At 56.9% G+C, this 25,169-nt stretch overlaps 2 protein-coding genes across 8 annotated transcripts in view; one reads left to right on the top strand and one right to left on the bottom strand.

Annotated features, from left to right (window-relative positions):
- Positions 1–2,327: 2,327 nt before the first annotated feature.
- DLL1 (delta like canonical Notch ligand 1) lies at positions 2,328–10,289 on the bottom strand. 2 transcript variants are annotated; one of them, XM_081044373.1, is made up of 11 exons: positions 10,122–10,289; positions 9,680–9,973; positions 8,660–8,720; positions 8,178–8,435; positions 6,409–6,469; positions 5,819–5,949; positions 5,532–5,701; positions 5,227–5,443; positions 3,361–4,141; positions 3,091–3,208; positions 2,328–3,007 (listed from the first exon to the last, which is right to left on the bottom strand). In XM_081044373.1, exons 1-11 carry the CDS (start codon positions 10,173–10,175, stop codon positions 3,002–3,004), a joined length of 2,151 nt encoding a protein of 716 aa, XP_080900499.1. In that variant the 5' UTR covers positions 10,176–10,289; the 3' UTR covers positions 2,328–3,001. The 2 variants fall into 2 exon arrangements, with proteins under 2 accessions (XP_080900499.1, XP_080900500.1); XM_081044374.1 differs by having other exon boundaries at positions 3,091–3,205.
- A 13,156-nt stretch (positions 10,290–23,445) lies between these two features.
- FAM120B (family with sequence similarity 120 member B) overlaps positions 23,446–25,169 on the top strand; it is a 59,997-nt gene continuing 58,273 nt past the window's right edge. For 5 of the 6 annotated variants that reach the window (XM_081044789.1, XM_081044788.1, XM_081044790.1 and 2 more), the window contains exon 1: positions 23,853–23,942. The gene's annotated coding sequence lies outside the window, so the exon portion shown is untranslated. Of the gene's footprint in view, positions 23,943–25,169 lie in introns of all 6 variants that reach the window. The other variant, XM_081044791.1, reaches the window with a different exon arrangement.

Raw genomic sequence — 25,169 nt, 5'->3', positions numbered from 1 at the left:
TGAGGCGCCCGGAGGGTCAGGCAGCCGACGAGGGACCTTGCCCAGCCCTGGGACGATCTGAGCATCACAGTGACCACAGCAATGGCCTGGGACCCACTGAGCAGTTCAGGGCTGTACACTGGACGGAGAGGGCTCCACTCATCCTTACTGGAGAGCGCCATCGATATAGGAGAGAAGACGGCCTTGTGACGATGAGAATTCTTCGTACTATTCTTGCACCATTTCTGCAAGTTCACAATGACGTGTAAATGGAACGTTAAAGGGGGAAAAAATCTAAGGAACAGGATGTGTGCCTCTGCTTCCTCACTGCTGTCAACGAAGTCCCAGGAATTTGGAGCCTGGGGCTGATGGGACCAAGAGGGCCGGGCCGACCCCCCTCCAGGCGGCGTGGGGTTCCCAGGGGCCAGGGCGCTACTCAGCACTGGGAAACCCTGCACACCAGCCCTGCTCCCGCCAGAGGACCTGCGATTTTAACTCATCGTTTCAGGTGCCGCTGTGCCTCCCCCTCGCTCCTGGTGGCACCTAGGACAGCGCGCCCACAGGCTGTCCACGCTGGGCCCTGCCTGGCACGAGGAGCCGTAGCTGGTACTACAGTGCCCGTGTCTTTCTCTGGCTGGTTCTGATGGGCATGCCTGGATTTCCTGCACAAATGACATAAAGCCTGAAAGCGGAGGGACCAGCTGATGAGACGTCAGATTAAAACATCAGTGCCAGAAGGGACTCGTGGAACTTCACCCAACGGAGCGGGGGGACTTCCCACGCTGCCCGTTTTAAGTCTTGGTCTGCTCCTTACGCAGTTACTTGCTTGCCCTGGATGAAAGATGAGTTTACTCCCTGATTTCACAAGAAGGCTGGAGAGATGAAAGTGAGATTACCTGTAAGAACTTTGAGGTTCTTTGTCTTCCATGCAATGGACTGGACAAGAATCCCAGCATGCTCTGTATTCCTAAAAATAGATGAGCCACTTAATTTATGATCCAAGTCAGGTCACTTCTGAAAGGAAAAAGACGTTATTAGCAGGCTAACAAGTGTGAGCTGGCACAAGGTCACCCTCCGCCTGACCCTGGACAAACACTGGCGACTCCCTTGGTTGTTCTAGAACGTGCTGCCACGCCCGTTCCAGGGAGCAGGGCACAGGCCGAGGACGCAGGCGCTTCAGAAGCCCTGCCACTGTCGTCCTTCTTCCCGGGGCTGATCAACCGCTGGTGTCGTTGTCTTGGGGTCAGAGGGCTCAGGGCAGACTGGGCTGTGTCCCTCACAGAAGCTCAGCAGTGTCCTGGGCTTCGCATGTGCCCTCTGCCCCCTTACCTGATGTGGTTTTGTTGGTCTCTATGGTCCGTCATTTATACACACAGGGTGGGCATGAGCCTACTCAGCACATGCGTGCCTGTCTCTCCTCCCCAGGAAGATTCCAGAATTTCTGACTGTACAATAAGGACCAGTGCAATGACCTTGTCACAGTCACTGGAGCATGTTCCTCTGTCTGCCTCCCTCCAACCCCGGAAATAAACCGCCTTTCTCAGTATGGACCTATCTGTGGTCTTAGAGCTGGCAGCCGGTGCCGAGCCTTTGAAACCAGCAAACGGCACCAGCGAGGCAGTCTATTAAATGCCATCTTGTCCTCAAGAAGGAGCCAAGGGTCTTACAAATACTGCTCAATGGTGAAAGTGGGGTCTGGATCCAGACTACCCACTTTCATATTCACTCTGCCCCCTGCAAACCCTGAGCCAGCAACTCACCTTTCCCAGCCTGTTTCCTCAACTGCAAAATGGGGGTGATGACGACACTCCCAGGGGACTGCCACCAGGAGTAATGAGACGACGCCTGGACAGAGGTTAATGTGGCACCTGGCACGTCGCAAGCACTCAGTGTTTCCTCACTACTGCGACCTCTCCTGCCACAGCCATACTCGAACCGGAACACAACTAACTCTTCAGAATTATCTGGAAATAAACCCATGAGCCACCGATGAACCAATGTTAATACTTTGAGACAAGAGTCCTTACCAAGATGTCAAAGGTCTTCGGGTGGGCCTCTGACCCAGGTGAGGTCCCGCTGGGTCCTAAAAGCCACCCGGCTCAGAGGGAAGCTGCCAGGCTACGAGGTTCTCAGTCACCCCTGTTCACAGGGGCCCCTGTCACCCTGCAACCCGGCCTGCTTCTTAATTGTCTCCGCGGTGACCATGGGAGGGTCTCCGAGGGCATAGCAGCCAGGCAAGTTGCTGTTCATCAACCCAATGAAACCAGGCAGAGGCGGTAAAAATGGAAAATCAGAGGCCATGTCTGTCCTTGGGGGCCTCCTGCAAGTGAGTGAGCACACCTCACCTTGTCATTCGTAATATTTATTCTGGAAAAATATTTTAAAAAGGAATTTCTTCATTAACAAAACTGTAAAAAACTCAAATAACATTTGCACAATATTCCATAAATACATTTATATACAAAAAATATAGTCACATAGACCCGAAGTGCCTTTGTACATATTTACCAAAAATTTAAATTATAAAAAATGAACATCACAAAATACTCAAGCTTTACAGATATCATGAAAAATATTTTTACAAGTCCAAAAAAATAACACACATTTTTTTCCACCTAGAAAAAAACACATTTTAGTATCAAAAAGGACGATCAAGGCAGTGTTTGTGATTCTAATTCAAGAAAGACTGGCTCATAAGAATCCAAAATATACACTTCAGACAGTGCATGCTTCTTATGCAGTAATCAAGTCCATTCATTTAAATATATATTTTTAAAAGCAACTGTCCATAGTGCAATGGAGACGTCACAAAAGGCCGTGCCACCGGCACCCTCGAACACCGCGGAGCCCGCAGCCCGCTCGTGGGCAGGCCCTGGCCAGCCGGGAAGAGACCAGCTCGGGACCCAGGTCCTCAGCAGCAGTCCGTGAGGGTCTCCCTCTTCCTTTCAGCAGCATTCGTTGGGGCATATATCCTTGGAATTTTATTTAAGAGAAACGGGAATTTTGCCATATCACTTTCACTCTACACCTAGAGGGGCCAACAGACAGAACGGGGGTCAGCTCGGCATGGAGACAGCACGGGGACCCCAGCCGCAGCGCCCGCTGACTGACCTCAGTTGCAATGACGCATTCGTCCTTGTCCTCTGATATGACGTACACCGACTGGTACTTGGTGTCTTTTGAAGTGGAATACACGGAGTCTGGCCTTTTTCTTTCCGATACTTCTCTACTAAAAGGACAATAAACCACAGTAAGCACGTGGAACATGATTTAATAGTAAAATGACCCGAGCTTGGAGGAGGACAGCCCTCTGCCCCGCTGGGCCCAGCCTACGGGACCCGAGTTGTGGGGATGCCCTCCCCAGCCAGCCGCAGCACGCACCCCCTGAGTGTCGGGGTGCCATTCTCCTCCCCTGCGGAGCCCTGCAGCTGGCACTTGGCCGCCCGCTCGCTGACGGTGGTGTCGCCCTTGAGCCCCTGCACCAGGTTACAGTCTATGCTCGGGTAGTGGGTCTTGAGGCCATTCTTGGCGCCATGGTCCCCGTGGAAGTCCACCTTCTTGTTGGTGTTCTTGACGTGCGTGGCCCCAACGACACTGACACAGGTGTCCTTCTCGCGCTGGCAGTTGGCCAGGTTGTTCATGGTCTCCGTCTCGCCTGGACGGGGCTCGGCGGGGGACCGGCCCTTGTGCAGCCGCAGCCGCACACAGACGCCCAGAGCGGCACAGCCCAGCAGCAGCACGAGCACGAGGACCACGCCTGCGCACACGGCGGCCCAGGGCAGTGGCCCAGCCGGGCCATCCACATACTTCTCACTGAGGTCCACCAACACGGGGTCCGGCGGCGGCACGGGGAGCAGGAACTGGCAGTTGGGGCCCCCGTAGCCCTGCGCGCACTCGCACAGGTATCGGCGGTCCCTGTCGTGGCAGGTGGCCCCATTGTGGCAGGGTGCATGCTCACACCTGCTGACGGGGGTGCTGCAGTTCCTGCCTGTGTACCCGGGGGGGCAGGTGCAGGAGAAACCGTTCACGCCATCCCGGCAGGTGCCCCCATTGGCACACGGGGAGGACGCACACTCATCCATGTTGTCATCGCACTGCCTCCCCGAGAAGCCGGCTGGGCAGCGACACAGGTAGGTGTCACCCAGGTCCACACACTGTGCACCTGGAAACAGGACGTGAGCAGTCAGTTGCTTGTCACCCACAAACGGACCGAGGCACCTGCTGGCTGGCTGCCACTGCATCACACACGAGACACGAGGACAAACCAGACAGCCTGTGGCCTCACGGCAGCCATAGCTTAAGGCGCCGAGTTCTCCCAGCGCCAGTGACCCACCACGGAGCCTGGCCCGGCTCTGTGACTGTCAACAACAGGGCACTCGGGCTGGATGCACAATATGCAGAGGCTGGGCCTGCATCACGGCCCCCGCACAGCAACCCCACAAAGGGCCCCGTTCACGGAGGAGGAAACCGAGGCTGAGAGAGGATGGGAGCTGCCAGGGGACGAGCAGGGACTGGACACAGAGAACAAGAAAGCAAGAAAGAAAGAGACAGAGGGGCCCACGTCCGTCCAGGGCCAGGTCCGCTAAAGCGCCAGCCATGCCGCCCCCTAAAATGACGCGTCCGAGGCCACTGTCAGAGACAGAGCCTGACCCTCAGGACGGTCGCCTCCTGCACCCATGGAGAGCAGGGCTGAAGGTACTCTGTGCATGGAAGGTTCCCTTGATTACCATGTAGAACCGTGAAGCTCTAGAGGCTTCCAGGGTGCTCACGCCTGTCTGGGCCCCTGCCCTGCCCCTGTTAACTGGCTCAGGGCACCCCACCACTCCAGTGGCAGGAGGTGTGGCAGGAGACTACAGTTCCTTACACGCAGCACACCACACGGCTGTGTTTGGGTGACAGAGCAGAGCTGGGCTTTCCTCCAAAACCAGAGTGGCTGGAATATCCCTTGAGTGGGGTCTACGGAAGTAGGGCCCACTCTCAGGCACCGAGGAGCCACAGGCTTTAAACAAGTCGTGTCACCTCTGCGCTTTGGGCTTTCCCTGTAGAGCCTGAGAATAAACGCCTGCCTTTCTTGCTCCCAGGAGGTCCAAGCCCAAGGACTGAACCTGCGCAGAGTTCCTGGCTATGCAAACGGAAGGGTTCTAGGAGCCCAGGGCCTCTTGCTTGATCTGTAACTGAACATGTGTGCTCCTGAAGGCCCTGTCACCAGCGCTGAGCACAGGAGAGCTGGCGGAGGGCCGTCCTTACCGTGAGAGCAAGGAGAGGAGCTGCAGGAGTCCACTGTCTTCTCGCAGTTAAAGCCGGAGAAGCCTGCCAGGCAACGGCAGGTGTACCCGCCCTCAGGGTTGTCTGAGCACCGCCCCCCATTGAAGCAAGGGCCATCTGCACATGCCATGGCACTCAGCTCGCAGAGCCTGCCGTAGAAGCCAGGTGGGCAGGTGCAGGAGTAGCTGTTCTCAAGGTCCTGTGATGGAGAAGACCAGAAAGCTGCCAATGTTGCTCCAAGAGACCCCGGCGGCCTGCGTGCATGCCAAACCCACGCCCGGACTCACCATGCAGCTCCCTCCGTTCCTGCAGGGGCTGGCACTGCACTCGTCGGTCTCGGCCTCGCAGTTGGCCCCCGTGTATCCAGGCCGACAGGAGCATGTGTAGCTGCCCTGGCCCGTATTGGTGCACGTGGCCCCATTCCTGCAGGGCTTGTGGTGCGTGCAATAGTTCAGGTCTGGGAGGGTGGAGAAGGGAGCAGGAGGGAAGCCCAGGTCAGAGTCAGGAAGATGGCACCTCCCCGTGACAAAGCCAGGGAAGCCAAGGGCTGCGTGGAAGGGGACAGGAGGCTTACCCTGGTTGCAGAAAAGGCCCCCCCAGCCTTCCTGGCAGTTGCACTGCCAGGGCTGCTGGCAGGTGCCATGGAGACAGCCTGGGTACCGAATGCACTGGTCACAGTACCGGCCCTGCCAGCCCACTCTGCACCTTAGGACAGAGCAGGACAGTTAGAGGGGCACGGACATTCCTGGATTCATGGCACGACATTTCCTACTCACAAGAAACTGTTCCAGCACTGCTGGAAGGAACGCGACATTGAATCTCTGTGGGTGCACCCATAGGTCTGACTCAGGCGGCCTTTCCAGAGGCTGCCCAGGGGGTGCTCGTGTGCCACTGAGTTGGAGAACCATTGAACTAAACACCCTCATTTCTGTGCCAGTTCTTCAACCAGCTATCTGTGAGTTCTGACAACTATGGAGCCGAGGTGAGCGACAACCTGTGACCTTATACATTTCCATATATTTATTAAATAGAAGCATCAGAATAACAGCCCCGCCAGCTAGTTTTACCCAAATTTTTCAAATGATTGCCTAGAGATGCTTTACAAATGCACTGGGTGTAAAAGCATAATGAGAAGAAGGATAAAAGGTACTTTTGCAAACTTACTTGCATTCCCCCGGCTTGTCACAAAACCCATGCTGTTCATCACATCCTGGCAAGCAGATTGCTACAGCAAAGAGAAAGCAAAGGGTCAAGCCCCAGCACCTCCCAGGCGGCCAGGGGCCGCTGCGTGTGGCTGGGACACAGCCCAGCTGAGCTCCTGTCTGCCTGTGGCTGCCCTGTCCTGCCTGGTAACTGGACTTTACTCAGCCCAGACATGAGCATTCTTCTTAACACAGCGGCTCAAGCACAAAAGAGCTCGGAAGCCCCCACCCCCACCCATCCCCTTTCTTCTAAGAGAGGTCAGAAGTCCTTCCCCCTCCTCCTCCCCCACTTCCCAATTCTATGCACAAAGCTGCACCTCTTAATACCCAGAAAGTGTGTGAGTAGATAAGGGTGGACAGCTGGTCTGCAGAGGACCAGGGCAAGACAGCTGCTCTATTGTCTGTTCTCTCCCAGCAGCTGCCCCAGTGCAACAATACCAGGCCCTCAGCCCCACGCCCCCACTGCACACACACCCCTAGCGTGTACACCACGCACGCACGCACGCACACACACACGCGCGCCCTTTCCGCCAATCGCAGCGGGCAGGGTCGCTGCTGCCTGTGTCCGGACAGAGCTAATGGGTGGCACGTGCGAGCTGGGGGCGGGGAGCGACTCCAGTGTTTGAACAAGAAGAAAAAAGTTTTGAGTTTATGGCTGCCCCACGGTGAAGAAGAAGAGGGATGACGGTGAGGATGGGAGCAGGCTGGCGGCCGGGCCTGCTGGCTACCTGCCCTGGTTATGAAACTCATTAACAAGCCGTTTCTGCAAGTTTTAAGATAACAGAGCCATTCAGGCCAAGGCCGAGCTCCAAGTGGAGAGCTGGGCGACAACAACGCTGACAGTGGCGGCCCACCCTCCCCCCAGGTACAGAGGAACACTGAGAAAGCACCTCCAGGGTCCAGGGCAGGACCCGAGAGCTCCAGGGTTTGTGGGGAGCTCAGGACCCACCCAGTTTGACTGCAGGGAAATCGGACACCCAGGTGTGCAGAGCAGCAGTGAGGACTGGGCAGGCCAGAGAGGCCTCCTGGGGTCCAGCTGAACCAGGGCCAGAAGCCAGCAGGGTCCTCCCAGCCCCCACCCCCGCCTGGCTTCCTGTGTCCTCACAGCAGCTGCTTGGGCTGCCTGGACAGTACCAGGGCAGGCAGGGCCTAGGTCACTCTTGTGAAGGTATTCCCTTCCCAGTAAGGTGCTGTGTGAGCCCGCACACAAGCAGACGGACGCAGTGCCCACAACTGGGCAGGGGTGCCCTCCCCACGTGGAACTTGCACACCCAGGCCTCCATCCCCACCCTCCTGTGTCCACGGCCCCCACAAGTGCCAGCCTCACAGTGTGTGTGCATCGCATGGGATATTTACAAATGCACGCGCTCTGATAAGAGGCCAAGCACACCAACTCCAGAGAGAACATTGAGCACTTCACGCCGAGATGCCATCCCAGCAGAGACCTTGGTTTGCAGCAGCCCCACACGCACAAACTGCTCTGTCCCTCCCTTCCTTCCTCCCCTCCCACTCCCTCAGGCTTACTTCCTGACCCCTGGCCTGTCCCCAAACCCTCCCTGATTAAGAAGGACAGCTTCCCACAGCGGAAGTTGAAACATCAGCATTGACCCCAAAGGACGACTGGAAGACTGGGGTCTGAGCCGGTGTCTCCAGCTCCCTAGCCTCGGGCACTGCCCTGCTCCCTGGGAAGGGGGTGAGCCGAGGGAGGTAGCCTCCCCCCATGGAACCCACCTTCCGTGCAGTACTGGCCTTTCCAGCCAGGGTTACAGACTTTCTCCCCTCTCTCCCCACAGGTGAAGTGGCCGAAGGCATCATCTCGGGGGCGACAGAAGACGGAGCAGCCCTCCCCATAATAGTGCTCGTCACACACGAAGCGGTAGGAATACTTGAGGTCCGTGCGGCCGCTGCTGTGCAGGTCCTGAGACCACTCCTCACCCACCGTCAGGTGCCTCTGCGTGGCCAGGCGGCTGATGAGTCTCTCGGGGTTTTCTGTAGGCAGAGGACACTGCCGTTGGTTCTGACACGGAGCCCAGAGGCTCGGGGCGTGGGCGTGGGCGTGGGCGGATGTCTGTTACCGGGACAGGAGGCCCAGGACCCTGAGCCCTGAACCCCAGACGGAGGCGCACCATGAAAGGTGCAGGAATGGTTCTGGGGAACTAGGTGCTAACTGGGGGCCGTGTACAGAGTTCCCAGGATTCCCGGCTTGTTTTTACCTGTTGCGAGGTCATCAGGAGAGTCTGTGTGCAGAGCTTCGATGATCAGAGAGAAGGTGCCCTGGGGGAAGGGGGGACACGAGACAAACTGAAAACCTTTCCTAAAGATCCACAGCGTCGGGAACAAGCCAGTGATGGCCTGGTGGCCGCACGTCTGTGTGCCCAGCACATCCTGGGAGTGTCTCCCTACATCTGTCCCGGTTCACTTTCCTCAAGGAAATGGAAGAACTTTTGAAACAGTGATTTCCTGAAGTGTTTTTCAGCCTGTTATTACAGGATATCACCTTAAAAACAATAGACTTTGCGGGAGCAGGCGGGGCCGGACGGGCTGCCGTCAGTCTGCAGCGGGGACCACGCTGCGAGGCCGCGGGTCCGACCGGCCCGTCTCGGAGCGGGACCAGGACCTTCCCACGGACGGGCCCATCCCCCGGGGGCCGGGCCCGGAGCAGCGTCCCGCGTCCTGGTCCTGGCCTGGCCTGGCCGCCTCACCCGCCCGGCTGTCACCTGCGCGCGACGCCTGCAGGCCGGCCTGGCCCTCGGCCGCAGCCCCGCGCCCCGCGCAGCCCCCCGCGCCTCGCAGCCCCCCGCGCCCCGCGCCCCCCGCAGCCCCGCGCCCCGCGCCCCGCGCCCCCCGCAGCCCCCCGCGCCCCCCGCCCCCCGCAGCCCCCCGCGCCCCCCGCAGCCCCCCGCGCCCCGCGCCCCCCGCAGCCCCGCGCCCCGCGCCCCGCGCCCCCCGCAGCCCCCCGCGCCCCCCGCCCCCCGCAGCCCCCCGCGCCCCCCGCAGCCCCCCGCGCCCCCCGCCCCCCGCAGCCCCGCGCCCCCCGCAGCCCCGCGCCCCCCGCCCGCCCCCCGCCCCCCGCAGCCCCCCGCCCCCCGCAGCCCCGCGCCCCCCGCAGCCCCGCGCCCCGCAGCCCCCCGCCCCCCGCAGCCCCGCGCCCCGCGCCCCCCGCCCCCCGCAGCCCCGCGCCCCCCGCGCCCCGCGCCCCCCGCCCGCCCCCCGCCCGCCCGCGCGGCGCTCACCGGCCAGGTGAAGCCCAGCGGGAAGCGGATGGGGTTGCTGAAGGCGGGGTCGGCGCCCGCGCCGTCGGCCAGGCGGAAGGAGTCGACGCCCAGCACCGGCGTGACGGCGCTGCCGTAGGTGCAGGGCGGCTCGGGGGACACGCTGGCCTGGTAGTGCTTGAGGCACACGCGGAAGAAGGTCCTGCAGGCGCACGGCGGCCCCGCGCCCCCGCGGCAGCAGTTGCGGTTCCCCAGCAGCCCCTTCTTGTTGACGAACTCCTGCAGCTTCAGCTCGAACACCCCCGAGCCCCAGACCTGCGGGCGGGACGCGGCGTGAGCGCGCGGGGCTCCCGGTCGCTGGACGGCCTGCAGTGCGCGCCCGGCCGAGCCCTGCCCCGCGCGAGCCCGCCGCGTCCCCACGGGGCAGCAGCCCCCGGGCAGCCCGGGCCGCCTGCCGACCTACCTGGCACAGCAGGGCCGAGACCACGGCGAGAGCCAGGGCGCCCCGGCGGCCCATCGTGCCCGCTGGACGCGCTCGCCCTCCCGGCGTCGCCCCTCTCCTCCCCGGGAAGCCGCGGGGGACGCGAGCGCGGTGGCCGAGCGCCAAGGAGCGCGGGCGGGCGGAGGCCGCTCCGCCGGGACCCGGACGCCCGGGGCTCCCCTCGCGGAGGCCGTGCCGGCGCGTCCAGGCCGAGGCTCGCAGACCCGCCCCGCGGCGGCGGAGGGCGGCTGTGGGGACGCCGGGGGCCGGCCCGCTCGGGGGGCGCGCCCGGGGCGGCAGCTTTCGGTCCTGCTCCTGCTCCCTCTCAATCCACCAGTAGGTGAGGGTCGGCCGCTGCCTGGTTTGGCTCAAGCGTCTTCGCAGGGACAGGGGTGGCGGGAGACAGCGCCCAGGGACACGCGGCTTAATCCCCAAACGGCCGCGGAGGCTCCTGCGAATCCGGTGGGAGGGCGCGGCGGTAATCCGGCCGGCGGTGCGCGGACCGGGCGGTCACTCGGCTCCAGGGCACCCCGGGCCCTTAGTCTCTCCTGTGCCTCCGCAGAAATGCGTGTCGTCCCGATTCGTGCCGGCCCCCGGCCAGTGCCATCCAAGTCTACACGCGCGGAGCCGAGGCGGGCGGCGGGAGGAGGCCGTGCGGGCGGCGGCGGGGGCTCCGCAGCGGTCCGGGCCCAGCGGTGGCGCGCCGAGGGTCTGGCTCTCGCCGGCGCCGCGCGCTTATATTCCGCCGGCCGCCCGCATGGCTAATGAGATGCAAATGAGCAGCCCCCCAATCTGGCGAGAGCTGTCACAAAGGAGCCACTTTTCCAAACCCTCCGCTCAATGGATCGCCAAATGGTCAGTGAGCTGTAAAATGTGCAACCCTCCTCCCCGCCCCCACTCCTCCCCGCCCCCGGCCCTCCCCCAGCGCCCGCCCCCAGCCCCCCCTTCCTCCCTCTCAACACAAAACGCACTCATTTACATTCCTGCAAAATGTTCACCGCAAGAATCCCCTCTGCTCGCGACGCTGGTGCCCCCCCCCGCCCCCTCCCGGGCCACAGGCTCGCGGAGGCCCCCTGGGACACGCGGCGGCGCGGCGCCTCCCGCCCGCGGAGCGCAGCCGGACTTGTGCGCTGGACGCGGTCGGGGAGACCGTCCCGGCCCCGCGCCCGCCCACCGTCCTCTCGCGTCCGCGTCCGGGGCTCCGGGAGCTGCGGGGGCGAAGTTGGAGGCCCGGCCCCAGCGATCCGCCTTCCGCCCGGGGGCCGCGGGCAGGGTGGCGAGAGCGCAGCGGCAGTTGCGGGAAGTTTGGGAAGGCCTGACGCCGACCCACCCGGAGAGGACGGCGACTCCGCGTCTGGCCGCGCAGCGTGTCCCCAGCCCGGGGTCCTGCCGCCTTTCGCTACTGCCCCTCCCGTCCCCGGCGACTCGCGGCTGCCGCCGCCTCTCTCTCCGGGCTCTCCCCCTCGGCCTCCCTCCGCCGGGTAAAAAGTGAGTTCGGTGTGTGTCGCTCGCGTGGCTGTCATTGAGGCCGCCTGGTATTGTGCGAGCCTGAATCACTGGCTCTTTGTGCGCTCAGCTGTATGGTAATGCAGACCGCACCTGCTCCCGCACAATGCCGACAGAAAGAGCCCCCTCCGCGCGCCGCGGCCGCTGCGACAATGTCCGGCACATGTTCCGAGGACCTGCACGCGGACCCCCAGCCGCCACCTTCACACGACCATCACCTGATTAGGTTTTGACGCGTCCGTCAGAGCTGCAACTTTTGTGTCCATTTTTAAAAAAGGAAATGAGTTTATTGGGAGGACCGGGAACACGCGTATCACACAATGAATTATCTAAATTGCTCTCCTGCTTGCGGGCGCGAGGCGGAGTCACGGCACAGACTCCTGCTCTAGCACCCAGCTCCGTACGCGCGCACACACACACACACACACACACACACACACCCTACGGTGCTTTATCCGCACGGAAGGTGTCAGTGTTGCAGTAGGTGTCACTTGGGTGGCTGCACAGCCCGCTGGTCACAGTGGCCTCACTGTAGGTGCTATGTTCCACTTGTCAGTGGGAACAGGCACCATCCTGGCAAAACGGGACTTTCATTGCAGCAGATGTGGAGATCACCAACTGTCACGTAATGCACAGGGAGAGCGAAAATCCTAAATACAAGGTAAAACTGCTGCAAACAGCAGCCTAAAAACCACGTGGCCACCGCGGGCCTTCCAGCTGTTAGCCGGAGCCCTGATTCTCTGATCCCCAATCCCCCTAAAGTTTGGGGACCCACAGATTCAGCACTCCAGGTTCCCCTCCACCCCACCCCACTCCCAACCTCCACACTTCCACCCCTGCTGCCTCATAGAGAAGCAAAGATTTAATCGGAAGTACCTTGCATTGAGGTTTAAGGCTGAGGTGAGAAAGGCAGGCTGGAGCCCACCAGGACCCCTGCTGTTTGCTGGGGAACAAATGGAGGCTTCAGAAGCTGCTGGCCCCCAGGACAGAGAGATCGCAGCCTGGCCGCCCTTCGGGGACTTGGTGAGGACACTGCGTTCCCCTGCCAGCTTGAATCCTAATTTAATCTTGCCACCTAGTGTCAGCACCCTCTTTTCACTGCATCTGTGTTTCCTCTGAAAGCTAATTTCTGAGCACTCTGCTCCCTACAGCAAGGAAACTAGGGTGTGTGTGTGTGTGTGTGTGTGTGTGTGTGTGTGTGTGAGTGTGTGACCGGGGGTTGGGGGTCAGACTTCCAGGAGCAGGGAGATGGAGAGGAGGAAAGGAATGTGAGTGTTAGATCCTCTTTGCCTCTGAGACTGAGAGTAGATTCAGTAAGAAATGAAATATCAGGAACCTTTTAATTAGAAAATGGAAGTGGGAAACGGGCTCATTTGAATGCCTGTTTAGGAAACTAGAAATAAAAAAGTTCCACGCGCAAGGGCTTAAACCTGGGGGGCAGAGGGACTTGCCCCAAATCTTTAACAAACCCCCCTCAGTATCAAGTATTTGTTAAATTGACATGGCACAGATTTCTCGATTACAGCGGCACAGCGGAACTGAAAGGCATCGTAAAATCCATCAGAATCCTGCCCAAAGCGCTCATTCTTTTCCAACTTAATTTATGCCACGCGATTCTGTATTGGGGAAGTCAAGCAGAACGCGCCTTTCTCCTCCCCTTCTCCTTCTCCTTCTCCTCCTTGTCCTCTCCTCCTTCTCCTTCTCCTGCTGCCCCCACTCCCTCCCTCTCTCCCACTCCACGGTAGTTCCTCTCCCCCTCTCCCTTTCAAAGCTGAGCTAAGGGGAGACTGTTTAACTTCAGTGTTTCTATAGGAGCCTGTTGTAGTTTAACTCCTGCACACCAGTAGCCGAGATGAACAAAGGAAAGACTCGAGGTCCAACTATTCACCCTTTCTTTGCACTTTAATTTTCATTGATTGGGAAGACAAGGGGAGCCCTTAGGGATTCAGGCTGAAGGGGGATGACACGCCTTTAGACGCCATCAGCCCCCTAGCCAGCCATCTGCTCCGAACCAAATGGCGTTTTTTCACTCCCGAACTGCATGTCTCTGTACTCCGGCAACTCAGCGCTCCAAACCCCTTGAATGCAGGAGGGGGCTGAAGCTACAGGGTGGTGAGCTGACGGCCCTGTGCTGCCCCCCCCCCCGTACCCCACCCCACACACCATAAATCCTCACCTTGTTCGTTAGGCAAAAGCAGGAAACTCTTTTAAATACTTTTTGATGTCTCTGCAAATTCACTGTACAAAGTGAGGCTCATTAGGGCTGAGAAGGTACCCAATACATCAGGCCCAGGAGTGCAGAGGGGCTGAGGGAGTTGAAGCCTGGTGGCGGTTTGTTCCTGCCTGGCATGCACAGCTCACAGCCAAATTCCCACAGTGGCGAGGGCAGGCTCGGGGCCACCACACAACCACAGCTGGGTTCTGTGTGCTGGACACCCTGAGACGTTACCAACCATGTTGTTAGGCCACGTTATCGAGTTAAAGGTGCTCCTCCTCAGCAGAGTGTGAGCCTACCACTGTGGTCCCCCAATCTTGTGTCAACCCCCTTCGCCCAAAGCAAGGTCGTTCTCAAGGTGTGTGTGTGTGTGTGTGTGTGTGTGTGTGTGTGTGTGTGGTGCTGGCTGTGGGTGGGGGCGGAGGGTCTGGGCAGATTGCAATAAACAATGCCCAGAATAGGCTTCCGACTCTAAGCCAGCCACAGGTTCAGTTTTCTGTGTAAACAAGTCTGGAGACTTGAGTGGGGTTTGTGTTTTCATAGACCAACTGAATACTGTATACCCAACAGAGAGGTTCTCTTATTCCCGAGAAGAATTAGGGTCCTTGTTCAGAACAACAAAATAAAAAACTTCCAGGCAGCAAATCTGGTGTTGATCAAACATGCCAGCTTACTTGAAAAAAAGGAAGAGGGGGGGGCCCTGGAGCATGCTGATTAATTAGTATTAGTGTCACACCTCCCCCCAACACACCCCCTGCCCATTCTCCGTCAGCCACCGTTTCGGAATCTTAAAGCGGTTAAAAGAGCGGAGGAATTGGCGCGCTGGTTGTGAATGTGGGAGGCGCTCGCAGACTCGAAGGGTGAGACGCCACGTGTCTGCGATGTACCCATCACGGACATTTCTTTACTTCTTAAGAACCAAGACAAACGGACATTTACACGACACACTGGCCCAAAGGTACACACAGACCTGCTGGCATTTGAGCTCAGCCTGCATCTCTGGTTGAACAAGCTTCCCATCCGCAGCCCCCCATTCACCCGCGGCCGGGAGAGAGGAGGGCGGACCCGGCTTACGTTTAGCCCCGGGGGGCTTCCCTCTCCTGCGCGTCCCCGCCCTCCGGACGCAGCCCCACCGCCACCCCGGGCCCATCGGGTTCTAGTGAGTGGCGGGTGGCGTGACAGGAGGACAGAAACCCCGGAAAGGAGCAGCGGGCTCTGACAGCTCCTGAGCCTTCCCCTCCGACCGCAGGCCGGCCGCCGGAGACCCCGCGAGGGGGTGGTGGCCCGATGTCCCTGTGGGGCAGGGTCATGGCGTGTCACATAACCTCTCGTTTTTTTCAAGGAACCAGCAGCGGTGGCAAGGGAAGGATGGAAGGCCCCAACCCGACGTGGTTTATTTTGTTGTTTGCGGTGCGGTGCATTTGTGGCCCCGCCACCCATGCGGGTGCGCCGAGTGGGAGGTGGAGCGCGCAGGTCTGCGGGACGCTGCAAAGGCATGTGCGGATTTGCATGAGAAAGGGCGGGTCGCGTGGCTCCGGCGCAGGAGCGCTCGGCCCCTCCTCCCGCGCCCGCCACTCCCCGCCCCTACGCTCCAGCACCTCCCCTCCCCCGCCTCCCGCGCGGCCGCCGCCTCGCCCCAAACCGCGGATCATCTGCTCGGGGCTGCGCGCCCATCTCCATGACAAAGCGCGTGTTTACCTGGCCCCGGCCCCGGCGGGCGCGCCTTTGTCCCGGATCAGATGACCGCGCAGCTGCTCCGCTGCGCGCTTCCCCCACCCCCCAGCGGCCCCTCGGACCTTTCCCGGATAGAACGTGCCGGGCTCGGCAGGGGGCACTAGGTAGAGGCTGCCGCCGCCCCAAGCTTGGGCGGCCGCGCTCCGGAGGGCTTCCTAGAGGCGGTGGTGGCTCTGGCTCTGCGGGGCGTCTGGGTGATGCCGGGTGGGCGGGGAGGTGCGGCAGGTCGCCCCTCGCTTCCAGGGGCCTCCGGGGGGTCGCATGCCCACGCGCCCTGAGGCTGAGGCTGGGGAGGGGCTCCAGAGTCAGCGCTGTGGGCCCCCGAGGGGCGGCTGCACGTACTGTCCGCGGGTGGGCGGCGGGGCCTTTGTGCACTGGCAAGGGGCGCGCCCGTGGGGCCCCAGACCCCGGTGCAGGGACGCACGGCGGGGTCACCTGCATCAGTGCTCGGACCTTGAAATCTCAGGCCCGTGACTTTGTACGACAATAGAGGAGGAAGAGAAAGGGTGTGGAAGGGCGGCGCGCGGCAGGCCTTCCCCGAGGCCTCGCGGTCCGGGATGCGCCCCACCCGGGAGGTCGCGGGCACCTGTCGCCCAGTCCCCGAGCGGCCGGTCAATCACGCGGCCGGCGCCCCAGGCTCTGAAACGCAGTCACCCCGGAGACGCCGCGCCCCTGGCCCTAACCCGGCGCGCGGTGCTTGGACCCCGCCCTCCCCGCGGAGTGTCCCTGCTGGACCCCAGGAGCCCCGGGTGAGGCGGGGCTTTCGACAACGCTGTCCTTTCCTGGCCTCCCCACCTCCTCTTTTCTGTGAGCATCTGCCCGGGGAAGAACAGATGTGGGCACCTGCGGTGACAGGCTGCATATGTTCCATCCTATTCACAGGCATTCAGACGCGGCCACAATGGGCGGCCTTTGTGCGCGCACTCACTAAATAGATTAATCTGCGCTCCCCAGAGCACCGGGCTGTTTAATTTTTCACGAGCAATAACATCTGATCTAATCCTCAAATCGGCTCCCCAAAGCCTGCCCTCCCGCCCTCCTTTTTTCCTCTTTCTCCCCACCCCCTCTCCCGAAAAACGTGTGAAGCTATTCAACCTTCCACCTGTTGCTGAGCTGGGCTGGGTTCTTGCAGCATCTGACGTGGGTTGGGGCTGGGGGGTGGGTGGAGGCGACTGTGGGGGCCGCGGCTGGGCCACATGGGCAGAGCTGGGCATGTTTATCAGCAAAGTAAACACAAAGTGGGAGTGGGCTCCCCAAATGTTGTGCAAACAAAAAACGATAATTATTAAACAGCTTCCAGAGCAACCCAGCAGACCCATCCCTTCTGTGTAAGCGCCTTCAAAAATGTCCATAAAGTTCCCATTTATCTTTTTGTTTATTAAACTCTAGTGGTTTTAATAAACACTGGTCAATAGGCCACACAGCCAAAAGGTAACATAAATCTTAGATGTAAGACTTAGATTTTTTTAAGCAATTTTGTTGCATGACTCTTTTATCTTAGCGTCCCTTAGTCTGTTTTGATTTGTTTTCAGCCACAATGAGTCCTTTAGTGCCATTGTGGGCGTCACAATGCGCACGGACATCAGGCTGTGAATGAAGACAGAGGCAGTTTAAACAAACCAAGCTCTTTCTTTCCTTTGCGTCCATTGTAATATGAATGGGCCTTCTGCGTTCGGCTGCTAGGAAACGGGGCTTTGCAAAGCCCTGCTCCAGTAAATGGGCTGGAGAGAAAGGGACCCCAATAAACAGCCTAAGTATTGGAGAAAAACAGAGGGCACAAATTTAGGCAAATGGTTTTCACCTTCGGCTCAACACAATTTCTTCATCTCAAAATGTTAAGACCTACCTTCTAACGCTGCTGCATTCCTTGCTGTTCAACAGTTTCCTTCTTGTCATTTTAACTCTTACTCCCTGCCCTCCGCCACCTCCCAGGGAACAGAATAAGGACAGCACTGGCTTACCATCAAGATTTGTTTTCAAAATGCTATTAATATTTTCTTTAAGGAAAATGGGAGCAGGGCAGGGGCTGTTTGTCATTCACTACGTACAGAGAGTTGTAAAGTGCTTTCAAAATGGACACACTGGGCTGTTGCCAGGTAAGTGGGGCGTGCTTGGTGAGTCTGGATTTTTCAGGCACAATCACAAGCTATGAATTGTTTCAGTGGCACTTGGAACTGTTCCTGTTAACGTTAGTTGGTTAACTGAGGCAAGACATGTAGCTGTTTTCAGGTTCTTAAAGACCCAGCCATAGTGTTTCTCAGTGGCTAGAACTAAGTCACAGGCCAGCGCTGAACCAACCACAGCCCAGCAAGCAGAGAAACCGGGATCCTTCTGGAGATCACCGTCCACAACTGGGGCTAGCGTGGGGTCCAGCTGCCCCAAGCACGTGGCGGCGAGAAGGCCACTTCATATACTGGTCTGTTCATCCACTCACTGGTCATAGAGGCTGGAGGTCCAAAATGAAATTAGAGCTGCTTTTGTAACCACAGAACCAGCTCAAACCGGTCCTATCCTGTTTCTAACAAGACCTGGAAACAAAGTCCACCCCACCTACAAACATCACTCATGAGTGACACCTGGGAGCCCTTAACTGCTCCCCCCCCCCCCCCCCCCCGCCCCACAGAACCAAAGGACCAGGATTTGACCAGGATCTGACCTGCAGAACCCTTTCTGAAGCAAAGTACCATTGTCTAGAAGGACCCAGTGCTGAAACTCCTTAAAATCCTGGCTGAACCCTGGGCTAGTGAGAGGGACCCGAGCGCTGCCTCCTGTCTCATGCCAATGGACCCCCAAATAAAAGCTTTTTTCTCAAAAGCCGATGTCCTGGTATGGACAGTGAGCCCCTTACTCTAACACTTTCTGCAACTATGTAAATTATACAATGAGTAAAGAAGTCTTACCTGCTCTTTTATTTTCAGAAAGAGTTTGTGTGGGATTAATGTCTTCCTTAAATGCTTGAGAGAATTCATCAGTGTGTCCAACTGTGTCTGGACTTTCCTTTGTTGGAAGGTTTTTACTTGCAAATTTAATATAATAAATAAATATAGGAATACTCAGATGTTTGAGTTTTTCTTTGGTCAAGGTTTGGTCATTTGTATGGCTCAAGGAATTTCTGCATCTCATCTAAAGTTGTTGAAATAGTCTCCTTTTAGCCTTTCGGTTTAACTAAAACTGTGATACCCTCTTCCATCATTAGTAAGGGTAATCTGTGTCTTCTCTCTTTTTATTGTGGTCAGTATAGCTACAGCTTTACCAGTTTTATTGATCTTGTCAAAGAACCAGCCTTTTGTTTCATTGATTTTTCTCTGCTGATGTAGGCAGAAAATCAGGGCAGTCATTGGGTTTATCTCATCGTTCCCCTTCTTTCAAGGTTCTCCATCTTTCACTTCTTGTTGTCTCCTGTCTGAAAATAGTAAAACCATATATTTTTGTCTAGTTTTCTAGTTGTTTAGAGTGGAAGGACGACTTTTGTAGGAATTATTCCCTCATGGACTGAAGCTGAAACAGACTTTCAGCTGCAAGTAACAGAAAACCCTAATTCAATACTCTTAACTGTAAAGAAATTCAGTTCAGCCTTTAAATAAAATAATGAAAAGATACCGTCTTCTAGAACCCATGGAATTAGGAGGTGGAGTGGTGTTAGTTACTTTTTGGCTCCAGCACCTACCAAGGCACAAGGTGCCCTCCCTCTCTCGGCTCTTCCATTCTTGGCTGGGGGCTTCAGCCATGGGTTAGCCCCCTTGCCCAGCTTCATGACTCCTGCAGGGCCTCAGGGCACAGACAGACATAGGATGGTGAGGAGAGGAAGAGGGACATTTTCTTTCCATGTGACGCTTTTCATCAGCAGTTAAAACACTTCAGGAATATTAAATGTGAATCAAATATGTACAAGTCAGTATGTTGATATGGTTGTGGCTTTTTTCTTTCCCAAGTTTTGGATGGTGAACTATTATTATTCAAGTAAAATCTAGGGCCCATGTGGTTGCAGCATTCAAAGAAATTCAGTCCAGCATTCAAATAAAATTAAAACTGATTCCAAACAAACCTTGAAGGCTACTTAAAGGATCAGTTTACCAAGAAAACCTGTCCCAATGCCTGTCGTTTCCCAGAACTCATTTCACACTTCATGTTTCTGTTCTCTCATAGTAGAGGTGAAGTCTTCTCTTTAACAGTTTACTCTCCCTTAATTCCCAACTTCTCACTACTTTCAACCTAGTTTTTCTTTTCTTCCTTTTTTACCTTGCCTATTTTTCCCTTTTACATAAACTCTCCATCCCGTTTTTAGATTTTCCCCAAACCAATAAATCTGATGTGCACTGTAGGGCATGGGCAGGTGTGTGCGTTGTGCGGGAGGAGGCAGGGCAAAGGACGGGAACAATCACACGTAGTTTTTATTTTCTGCTCCTATTACACTGACTTCTACGTACAACTTGTCTTTTCGTCTTCCAGGAAAGAGATGTGGAAGTAATCTTTGATTTCCTTCATTGTAGTGTATTGTAGCCATAAACAAATTTTAAAAGTCTTTAGGGTTTAGACAGATTTGGGTTTCAGTAACAATTGTGCCCCTTATACCACTTGTACAAGTTACTTAACCAGTTTTTAAAACTTAAATTTAAAATTTTCACTTTTATTAAGTAGTGTACTTACAGATTTTAAAATTCAAACAGTATTTCTAGATTTATAACAAAAGATGTCAATCTCACATACCACACATCCCCACTCACACGCCCTTCCTCACTGTTTCACTTAGTATCTAGTGCTTTGTCTTTCTTTTTCAGGTGTGTATATTGTCTGTGGGCTCCCTCACTCTAGTAGATGAGGATTTAACTCTGCCACCTGATTTCCTAGACACTGGAGGGGTCAAAGAAAAATAACTTTCCTCCCACCCTTGAGTTCTTCCTGCTAATAATCTAATTAACATGAGCCAGATTAACAGGAGAAAATGCCCAAAGTTTATTATGATGTACGGGCGGGGGTACCATGAGACCTGACATGGCGCATTGGAAAGTTGAGGTTCATATGCCATTTTGGACAAAGGAGAAGCAGGCAGCAGTCTGGGATTTCAAAGACAAAGCAGAGGAGAAAGAGCAAACACGTGGTAAACAAATTCTTGCTGGGCCACCCAGAAACAATGGGGCACAGAGGGGAGTTCAGCATGCAGGCTCTGCTAGCTTCCTCCCTGTCTGCCACATCCAGTGGGTATTATGCTGCTAAGGTGATGGTCTCTCCTTTAAGCAGGTTTTTCTATCTGAATTCCTTTTAAGCAGGTCAAGGGGGAGGGTCAAAGGTGCTTTGTGAGTTTTTTTTCTTCTTAATAACCAGCTTAAAGTCAATATCCCCAAAAGCATATTTTGGACAAAATTTGGTCCCCCTCAACACGTTTATAAACATTTAAGATCATCTCCCAGTTTCCAAAAATAGTAACGGCATCCTTTTAGAATAAATTACCATTCACTGTTTACCTTATTAAAATTATGTAATCCTAATTATTCATAGCTGAGGCACATGCTATGATTACATTCTGTTTTTTGTACATTTTGTCTTTCCTGGATTCAACAATGGCCTAATTTATTTGCTTAATAACTTTCCTGTGTCTATTACTTAGTCACCAAACTATGCAGATCTTTTAAAATATTCAAACACATCAGCTATTTGATGTGTAACTCTGTTCCTGAAGACATGTCTCCAGGGATCTCCTGCTCCAATCTAGGTGGTCTCTAGCTTTTCTCCTGGGACACCCCTCTTCTTTCTCAGTTGGAGTCCTGCTTTCTAGGTTCCAAATATTCCTCTTTCTTGACTTCTTAATTTTGGAGAATATCCTCCAGTGTGTTTCTGAAATAATGTACTTGGTAGATAATGTTTTTGAGCTGCATATCTGAACATATTTTTACCCTCACACTTAACTAATATTTTGATTGAGAGTAGAATTCCATGTTAAAATTATTTTCTTCAGAATTTTGAATGCTCTATGAATCTCAGCTTCCTGAGATTCTATTGAGAATTTCCATGTTGTTCTAATGTGATCCTTAAATGAGACCCTTTTATTTTTTCCGAAGGAAACTTAAGATTTTTTTCTTTATCCCTGAAATTTTGTGATAACGTGCTTTGGCATGCTGGGCACTTGCTGTGCCCTTTTAATATGAGGATATGTCTTTTAGATCTAGGGAGTCTTCTTGAATTATTTCTTGAGTAATGTCCTCCTTTTCATTTTCTCGGTTCTCTTTCCTGTAAAGTCCTATTTTTCAGATGTTGAACTTCTTAATCTTCGAATCATCTTATGTTTTCTTTCTCCATCTTGTTCTGTTATCTGAAAGTTACCAAATTTATCTTCTGTTATCAATTTTTAAATTAAAGTTATTGCTTTCTGAATTTTCAAGAGCTCTTTCTTATTTTCTGAATTTTTTTTATATACCTTTCTCTTATGGGTGTAATAGTATCTTCAGAGACTGTAGGTAATAAAGTTTTTTAGAACATTTTTTTCCCTTCTACTTCCTGTTGTTTTCCCTTTTTTTTCTGCCTGTCTTCCTCAAATGTCTGTTGATCCTTGGTCATCTGTGTATATTTAGGAAGCAGAAATGCTTCTTGGAAGCTCTGTGGGGTAGATGAGGACTGTCCAGCGGTAGGACTCACATTAAGGTAATTAGAAGGGTTTTGGGCAGCCGCCTCCCTCCGTCTCCACTACTGTCTGTCCGTGTGAACCTCCTACTCCAGACGTCCCAGTGTCCGCCCTACACACCTGAGTTCCCACTTCCATCTCTTTGCTAGGCTTGCCCTCTGGAAGCCCTGCCTTTTCTGATCCTGCTCAGATCCCACCCTTCCTTCCGAGCTCATCTGGCACATTACTTGCTTACCGCCTTCTTCTTTCGCACATTATAAGCCTTACCCCGTGCTTTGCTTGTTTTCTAAATGTAATGGCTGTCGCCCCAATCACAACGTGAGCGCCTTTAAAACCAGAGACCATTTCACACACTTCTTGCTGTAACCCTACGGCACCCAGCCAGTAACAGGTGCTCAGCACTGTCGATTTTACTTAGGAAAAAATATCAACAGGAAATGAATGCCTTCTGTGCGAAAAGGAGAGATTACTTCCCAAACTGTTTAATGCATAAGGTGTCACTTCAATTTGGTAATTCTTTTTGAGTGTTTGATCTGCCACCTGCTTTGCAAGAGACTCTGACAGGAACAATATTTGGTCATTTTACTTCCCTGACCAAAGTCTCTTGCTCCCTGGGGCTTGCTGCAGTCCTCAGGCAGGCTGTGTAGAGATGGGTTTCGGGACGCATCTTAAATAGCTTGGTACTAGTAATAATTGAAGTCTGTCAATAATTTACTTAAAAAATCAATTAGACTGGTTTTTCGCTTGGCTGCTCAAATGCTCTCTTGGTTGTACAGAGCGGGTAAGGCGTTGCAGGGAAGAGGAATGGGGATCGTGAGGATGCCTTGTCTCCGAGCCCAAAGGAGCATGTCCTGGATGTGAATCTCACTCATCCTAAAGCAACTTCGGAAATCAGGTCGCGATGGTGGCGTCGACTGCAAACTCCTTCGATAAGCCGGAGACCCGGCACGGTCAGGCGACGCTGTCCACGCCAAGTGCCATGTGCGTCTGCTCCCTCGCGTGTACACCGAGTCACTGGAGCTGCTGCACGGCCTCGCTTCCTCGCCTGCCACTGCTCGTCGCGCCGGAAGGCTGACACCATGCAGGGAAGCCCGCCCCTTAGGAAACGTGGGCTCCTCAGCAGCGGCTCCTACGGGCCAGGCGCTCCGCTCCACCCTCGGAGGCGTGTCTGGGAGGCACCGTGACCTTCCCGCTGTACGGAAGAGGAAGCCCAGGGGCAGAGGTTAAACAACGTGCCCAAGGTCACGCGGCCGGCGAGCGCACCCCCGCTCGGTGCTGCCAGCGCCCGGCCACGCCTCCCGCGGACGTGGGCTCCGACGCACTGAGAGCCCTTCAGCGGGCCGGGGCTGCGGAGAGTGGACACTCAGTGCTCGCGCAGAACCACGCATCAGGGCTCCCCAGCTGCCCACCAATTCACCCGGCAGTGCAGGCCCCGCAGTGAACGCTGGAGGGGGCGGCGCCCTAGCAGCGCGTGCTGGGAGCTGGGACGGCTGGACGCCGACCTCCGCGGCACCGCGCGGTTTCCCAGGCAACGGGCGCCGCGCCTGCGCAGCTCGCTTCTGCGGCGCCTGCGCGGCTCGACGCTACCCCAGCGCCTGCGCGGCTCGCTCCTCCTCCCGCCGGGCTGTGCGTCGAACGGAAGCGCCCCCAGCGGAAGCGGAAGTGCGCCGGTGGCTGCGGCGGAGCCGAGGGAGGTGCGGGCGCTTCTGCGGCGGGGCTGGCGCGTCTCTAGGTAGGGCCGGGCCTGCGGCGTCCGCGCCGTCCGGGTGCCTCTCGCGGCGCGTCGGCCTCGGCTCCGCTGGCTGCGCTCGCGGTTTTGCGCCGTCGCGGCCGCCCGGCCGTGAGTCCCGTGGGGGGTCAGCCCCGCAGTCCCGCTCCTGGGCGTGGGCGCGCCCCTCCCCGCCGGTCCCTCCCGAGCCCGTGGGTCCTGTGGGCTCCAGGCAGCTCGGGGCCTCCGCTGCGCGGCCGTGGGCTCCTCTCCCGGGCGGCGGTGGCCCTGCGCGCGCCTCAGCGCTGTGCCTTCGCCCGGTGCCGCTGGCCCGGCGAGTGCCGGGTCCTCGGGGGACGGGAGAGGGGCGCGCTGCGGCCGCGAGCTCCGGCGGGCGGGGGCCGTCTCCAGCGGGGGGTCGGAGACGCGGGCAGGTGCGGGGAAGACGCGCGGCGGCGGGGAGCTGACGAGGGCGAGGCGGAAAGCGCGGGGCTGGGAGTGCGGAGCCGGGGCGAGCTCCGCGTGGCCTCCGGGGTCGCGCGGGAGCACGCGTGGCGCAGGCCCGGCGCGCCCTCGTCGTCCGCTGCCTGCCGCGCGCGGGCCTCCCGGCGCCCTGCGCCCCCGGCCTGCCCCGCCTGCGGCCGGCGGTGGGAGGGGGCCGCGGCCGGCGCGTCTGCTCCCGTCTGAGCCCCCACCCGTCGGCCCCGCCCGCCGCTGTCCCCTCGCCGCGCCCCCCCTCCCGTCTTCCTGCCTCCTTCCCAGCTGTGTCCATGGAAAGCACTGACGACACTGTCGCCGCTGGCTCCCACGGCCCCATGGCTGTGTCAGGCCCCTGGGGGTGACCTCCTCCTGACCAGTCACTCCCGACTTTCCTGCCGTCGTTCCTGACCATCTGACCTCCAGGCACACGGCGGTCTCCTGCCTGCAAACCGCGCACTGAGAGGACTGCAGTGGGTGCCGTCGGAGGACACGTGGTTTGCGGCATCCCCAGGCTCTTCCCCACCCCGAGCCTGAATTCTGGGTGTCACTCACGGGTCAGGCATCAGGCTCCTCGCTTCACGGGCCTCTTACAAGTCCCTGGGAAGGACCTCAGTGGTCTTCTGTTTATAATTTTTTTCTTTGAAAAGAGGGACCCTGAACCATAAGTTTCAGGCTCTACACAGCTTGGATTGCTGCGGAATTGGCCATTTGTCATATCCTGCTGTTTTGGTTTTGTGTTCTTGTCCTTGAGACTCCTCCGTTCCCCACCTG

The sequence above is a fragment of the Rhinolophus hipposideros genome, assembly GCF_964194185.1.
Source record: "Rhinolophus hipposideros genome assembly, chromosome: 3".
NCBI lineage: Eukaryota > Metazoa > Chordata > Mammalia > Chiroptera > Rhinolophidae > Rhinolophus > Rhinolophus hipposideros.
This window is presented reverse-complemented; position numbering and strand designations above follow the sequence as displayed.